This window comes from Triticum aestivum, chromosome 4B (assembly GCF_018294505.1).
Source record: "Triticum aestivum cultivar Chinese Spring chromosome 4B, IWGSC CS RefSeq v2.1, whole genome shotgun sequence".
In the NCBI taxonomy this organism is placed as follows: domain Eukaryota; kingdom Viridiplantae; phylum Streptophyta; class Magnoliopsida; order Poales; family Poaceae; genus Triticum; species Triticum aestivum.
The window spans coordinates 641,191,946-641,198,313 of NC_057804.1; the positions used below are offsets into that span (position 1 = coordinate 641,191,946).

At 39.7% G+C, this 6,368-nt stretch overlaps 1 protein-coding gene across 1 annotated transcript; it reads left to right on the forward strand.

The window, feature by feature from the left end:
* Positions 1 to 2,980: 2,980 nt before the first annotated feature.
* Positions 2,981 to 3,787, forward strand: LOC123089532 (non-specific lipid-transfer protein A). The gene is made up of 2 exons (XM_044511187.1): positions 2,981 to 3,448; positions 3,560 to 3,787. Exons 1-2 carry the CDS (start codon positions 3,039 to 3,041, stop codon positions 3,567 to 3,569), a joined length of 420 nt encoding a protein of 139 aa, XP_044367122.1. The 5' UTR covers positions 2,981 to 3,038; the 3' UTR covers positions 3,570 to 3,787.
* Positions 3,788 to 6,368: the final 2,581 nt, after the last annotated feature.

Here is a 6,368-nt window from a genome sequence, read left to right on the forward strand (position 1 = left end):
TCATAACTAGAGAAGTCCTTTTAACTCCACTATCTATTTTAAATAATACCAAATCCAAATGCACCAAAATTTCAATAAATTATATATCCATGATATATGAGACAGTCGTTTTATTATCACTATTGAAAATATTTCTGAAATATTTGAAATAATAATAACAGTTTTTGTGTTTATATAAAAAACCAAACCAAGATTTATAACATTTTTTTATCCAACTCTCCTTACATGGTTTGGAGAATCACAAATCCTTCTAAAATTAAAAGCATCTCAATCAATAATATTTTTAATTAATTATTTAATTAAAATTTCAAAATTTATAACTATTTGTGATCTTATAGTAAGTTTTTCATCAATCAGAACCAAAATATCAATATGTGGAAGCACTACTCTCTACACCAATCTTCAGTCCCCCAACCGCACCTCTGTCCCCGACACCTGATTTTTCCTGAATTCTTGTGCAGCCATGTCATCATTTTTACTTGCTAGAACAACACGGTGGGGTTGCTGACTTCGTCAACTGAACTTCTTGCATGTGCCCTGTATTCGAAGCCAATAACATTAGTTGTACCAAGTCACTAACATGTCGCGAGAGCTATTTCTCACCTATTGTGTGATGGTAGGTTATATCGCCATAGGCGAGAGCGCACGGGCCGGCCCTTTTAGTGCAGTTTTCACGTTTACTTTAGTCGCTCGCTGTTGGTTCGCTTTAGGTTTGATTTTCTTCGTTTTGTATAGAACATGAACACTTTTTAAATGCATTAATTTTTTAAATACATACTTTATATATATTCAATATACATTCTCTATCTTTGTATACATCAGAATTTTTTCATATATGTCTTTAACTTTTTCCATGGACGCCTTTAACATTATTCTAATACATTATTAATATTTTTTTCATGTCTACTTTTCTCATACATATTCTACACTTTTGTATACAACAATAAAAATTCTACATACACATTTAAAATTTTTTAATACATGCTTAATATTTTTAACATATCTTTTATGTCCACTTTGTTCGTACACATTCCACAATTTTCGCAAACATCAGGAACATTTTCAATCTACATGTTTAACATTTTTTGTATACACGTTTAGCATTTCTATAATACATGATTAACATTCTTTTAAACATATACTCCCTCCATCAAAAATAAGTGACTCAACTTTATACTAACTTTAGTACAAAGTTGTACTAATGTTAAGACAATTATTTTGGGAAGGAGGTAGTATTTTTTATGTCCAATATTTATGTATGCATTTTACATTTTTCGTATACACTAGGAACATTTTTTATACACATTAAGAAAATATAATACATGATTAAATTTTTTGAGATACATGGTTAACTATTTTTTTCAAACGCATTGTACATTTTTTATACATCATAAATATATTTTTACATGTTTAACATTTTTAAAACACATAATTAGTATTTTTGAAAACATATTTTTTATGTCTATTTTTTCATACGCATTGTACATCTTTTGTATACATGGGAAACTTTTTAATATACTGTATTAACATTTGTCAATATAATATTAGCATTTTTTCTAAGTAAAGTGATTTCTGTAATATATATATTTAGATTTGTTTTCGAAATATAAGCAAAAGTAAAAAAGGTGAAAATGTGAAAAAAGAGAGGAAAAACTACCTTCCTGGGCTGGCTCATTTATGGCGATGCCTGATGCGAGCAAACGCTAGAGCTCGAGGCAGGCGATAACATGTGCTAAAAGGCACTGATGCGACATGTTATCGGCTAACGCAAGCGAGTGCTACAGCTCGCGTCAGGCGATAACATGAGCTAAAAGGCACTTAGGCCACATGTGTTGAGTTCAGGCCGCAATACCTTTTACGAGACCTTATATGGGTGTTAGCTTTTAACTATCTTCGTTCAAGTTTTAAAAAAAAAATCGTGCCATTCCAATAAAATGTTCATGTGTTTCTGAAAATGTCCATGACATTTTTCAACTTTCTATACCCTTATATAGTGTGCGAATAACTTTGAAAGATGGTCATTGGATGAAGCCAATCCGACGGTGCAGAGATGGCAAATCCGAGCACTACTGCTCGTTGGATATCATCTACATTTCACCAGATTCTGCCACATATACAATCTAGAAGACTCCATGGTTGAATTAAGCATAATGCACAAACCTCAAAACACAAGCACTTCTTCTTTGTTCTAGAATCTTCCGTATAATAATTGCCCAATTTTTTAAATGAATTGCCATTATTTGTTTTTACTTTATGCTTTACATGCACAATCTCATGAATTCTAACATTTTTATAGAACTAATTGATTTTGAATGAGATGAACTATAACAACTAAACGAACATCTACATCATAAATATATGACTCAAAGATTACATATGCTATAATGTGGTATTTATTCATAATTTGGTGTGCAATGCACGTGTATCTTACTAGTATACAATGTAAAAGAATGTCTCTGTATATTTTTAAGGAAAATCATACCATTCAAAAAATGTTCAACATTTACTACAAAAATCTTCAAGCATGTATTTGAAAAAAGAAATGGTTGACTAGGCTGTGCAAGGCTGTTTCCAGGGACATGGTGTTAGAGACAGATGTGTTCCCCCGTGGGGATCCCTTCCGTCGAACTAGGTGATGCCACCTCTCTCTGCAGGCTTCTATTCGTAAAAAAGTGCCAGTAAGCGTAGCATTGTTCTTGAAAACAAAAGTTCATTATGTATTTTTTTTTCAAATATATTATGTACACTGAAAAATACAGTGTGTATTGAAAAAAGGCAACATGTATTTGAAAAAAGAAGAACAAATTACGACTTGCATACCAGTATGCTCTTACATGCATGTCTATATGTTTGGAAGACGTTTCTAATTGGTGTCCCCTGAAGTGGTTAGCTCATCCTGCGCTCGTGGACATGTACGTAACCACGATGACGTACGCATGCGACGCACACGAAACAAGCACCGCAAAAACCTCCACCTCCATCTACACTTCAGCCAGTCACGCCACACTGACCGACCGATCGATCCAGCGACGAGGGACATGGCGGCCGTGGGGTGGTTTCTAGCCGCCGGAGCCATCGTCATGGCCACCCTGCTGTCAGGCTCCGCCCTGCTGACGGCGCCCGCGGCCGGCATGCCCACGCCAACGCCGCCGTCGTCCTCGTCGCTGGACTGCGGCACGGTGACGTCGCTGCTGACGGGCTGCGCGGCTTTCGTCACGGGCGGCACGAGCGCGGCGCCCCTGCCGGCCCCGGGCACGCCGTGCTGCGAGGGGGTGGACGGCCTGTACGCCGTCGCGGCGGACTCGCCGGACAACTGGCGGTCCGTGTGCCGCTGCATGGCCGGGCTCGTCCGGCGGTACTGGTCCAACGCGTCCGCCATCGCGCTGCTGCCGGGGCTCTGCGGCGTCTCGCCGGTGTCCACCGCTCACGCGGTCACCTACTGCACAAGGTAGACGCAAAATGCTTCAGTTCGTTCGTTCCTTTTTGGTCGCCACTCACTCACAAGCAGATGACAAATTTTCTTTGATTTGAGGCTAAAAGATTAGTAATTCCCTTGCAGCATCCCTTGACAGTTGACGTGCGCTCAGCCTCGCAAGGCAACCGACGATTTCAGGGGCATGCAGCTTGCTTCAGTTTGGAGTTCTCAGTTTTGTTCTTCATCAATCATGTTAGTTTCATGGAACTGTCGAAAACTGGATCACGTAGCTCAGTCAGTTTCTGAAATTTAGAAATAATACTTCTGAAATGTACTGCTCCTTCCGTACATTTAGTGTAAAAAACGCTCTTATATTATGGAACGGAGGGAGTAGATTTCTTGGTTGACGATACTTGACCCCGCCGTCCACGTGTGGTGACTTGGGGACGACTAGGGTTTCCCTCCGCCGCCGTGTGGTCGCTGTCCATGGCCGCTGACCTGCTGTTGTTGCTATTGGGAAACATGGTAGAAAACAAAAAGTTTCGGGCCTACACACACCCAAGATCAATATAAAAATGAATAACGGGTTGGGATCATGATCGTTACCGTCGCCGAGTTGTAGCGGAAGATGGACGTGTCGATGTAGATCGTACTTGGAGTCCCTTGAACCGTCGAGGAACAATTCCTCGAACCGCCCACACTAGTAAAAACAGGGCATTTGTCCCGGTTGGTGAGGCCCTTTTGTCCCGGTTCATGAACCGGGACTAAAGGGTCGTTACTAATGCCTCCCCCCTTTAGTCCCGGTTCTAACGCGAAGCGGGACAGATGGGCCTCCACGTGGCCACTGCGAGCAGCCCAGGCAAGGAGATCTTTGGTTCCGGTTGGTGACATGAATCGAGACCAAAAGGCTTCCACGTGTCAGCAGCTGGCTGGAGCTGAGGTTTTTCTTTTCTTTTTAAATAAAAAGTGGCTGGTTTAGGGGTTTTGGGGGTTAATTTTAGGTTGTTATTAGCTAGCTAATAGAGAGAAGTGTCCTCTCTTATATCTTCGTTCTTGGTTTACCAACGCTACTGCTATGTTCATTTCACCCGCTGATATATAATAACTCATGCATGCTCGCATCATATATCATCATATATAATAACAAGTCCTACTAATCATGCATCATCATACAACTTCTACTCGTTATTAATAACAAGTCATACGATCATCATCCTCATAGTCATTGAACCCAATCCTACATAATTGTTTTTAGCACATGATCATCAGTATCAGGTAGGACCTAAACACCCTTAAGGTAAAATAGCATAAAACAATATAGACCCTGACTCTCCATTATGAAGAATGGAGATCATCCTGTCTCCAATTCTTGCGCTTCGCCTCCTTTGCTTGCAAGAAGCTCCTTACGATTGTCCATACATTTTTTCCATTCTTTAATTGTCATGTCTCCACTTCTTTTAGAAATCCGGTATGGACAGTTGAGATTTGTAGGACGACCTGGTTGTATGTTCAAAACATCAAGGCGACCGTGCGTATACATCAGATGAGGCACACAATCATTCGGGATTATCTGTTGAAAAACATAGTAATAACTTCGTAATTAGCAATGATGTACTAGTTTTAAAAGTATTTAAAAAGATGCGGGGATGTCGTAATAGTAAAAAATCTTACCAGGGTATCTCCATGGTAGTTACCGTAGTTCAACACGTGCACTAATGACACGTATTGACCATAATGTTGAGGAGTTCGATTATAGACATTATAATTCTCAAGATCAGTACAAAATGCGATCAGATGATTTTTCTCCTTATAAGTTAATTCGGAGCCATCGGTGTAGTGGGTTTTGTCTACCATTTTCCGCACATTCTTTGAAGAATGAAAATAAGCTGTCAATGGAAACAAGCTGTCAACTATTTTGAAATAAACAATATAAATTACTTAATAACTATGTTAAGCTCACATGGGGGAAGAATTGGAGGTGTATCCACAAGGACCCAAATGCCCATATTGTCTTGCTGGATTGTAGGATCACCAAGATCCATGGTGACAAGTATACCCTCATCAAAACCGTACATCTTGCAAAGTGCTTCCCAATTTTTGCAACCAAAATGGGTTACACTCTCAGCATTGTACAACTTTACTTTAAAATCCACACCATGATGGGTCCTTAAGAGAATTTTTTGGTTTCCATACTTTCATGGTCTTCAAAACCCATCCTCTCCAAGACATAGCGTCTTGCATAGCATGGGATAAGCTAGTCGAATTGGAAAAGATGAAAAATACACGTTATAATAGTTGAAGTCATGCTTAATTACAAAAAAAACTATTGTCGTCGTTGTGTACCGTATGAACATCGAAGGTCTCCTCGAGCTTAATGCTGAAGCGCCGATCTTCGTCCAGCTCAATGAACCTGTCGCACATACCTCGGTCGTCGTGGCACCAGTCGCACCCCCCCGGGCGGTTTTCGTCGTCCGAGTACGACATTTCTGGCGTAAGTTCATAATTCAAATATTAAACTTGTACAATTAAATATATGTACTAAAAACCTAAATTAGATCATTATTATTAATCACGGGTTAACTATCAATGATGGTACGTAGCTCCTCCTTTCATTCCCGAGTGCATTGTTACAACAAATTGTCTAGCACACGGGAATGAAGAAGAAGCTACCCCCACGACGACGTGGATGATGGAGGGGGCTCCTAGATTTCTGCATAGAGTGCTCTTCAATTTTAGCATTCAAAGTAGGAATACTTTTCCAATATGAGCATTCAATAAGCAAAACCAAATCGTAAAATAAAGTAGTATTCAAATTAGCATGCATTCAATTATAACCAAAAATACATCATCTCTTGTGTCCGCACATCGTCAAATACTCCTCGAACACTATCATACAGATAGCATCGCTAATTAATACAGCTAGAAACGTAGCGCCCGGCGGGTATCGTCGCGG

Bases quoted from the DNA above. Each gene is read 5' to 3' on its own strand.
- LOC123089532 (XM_044511187.1), top strand. From the start codon at position 3,039: ATGGCGGCCGTGGGGTGGTTTCTAGCCGCCGGAGCCATCGTCATGGCC.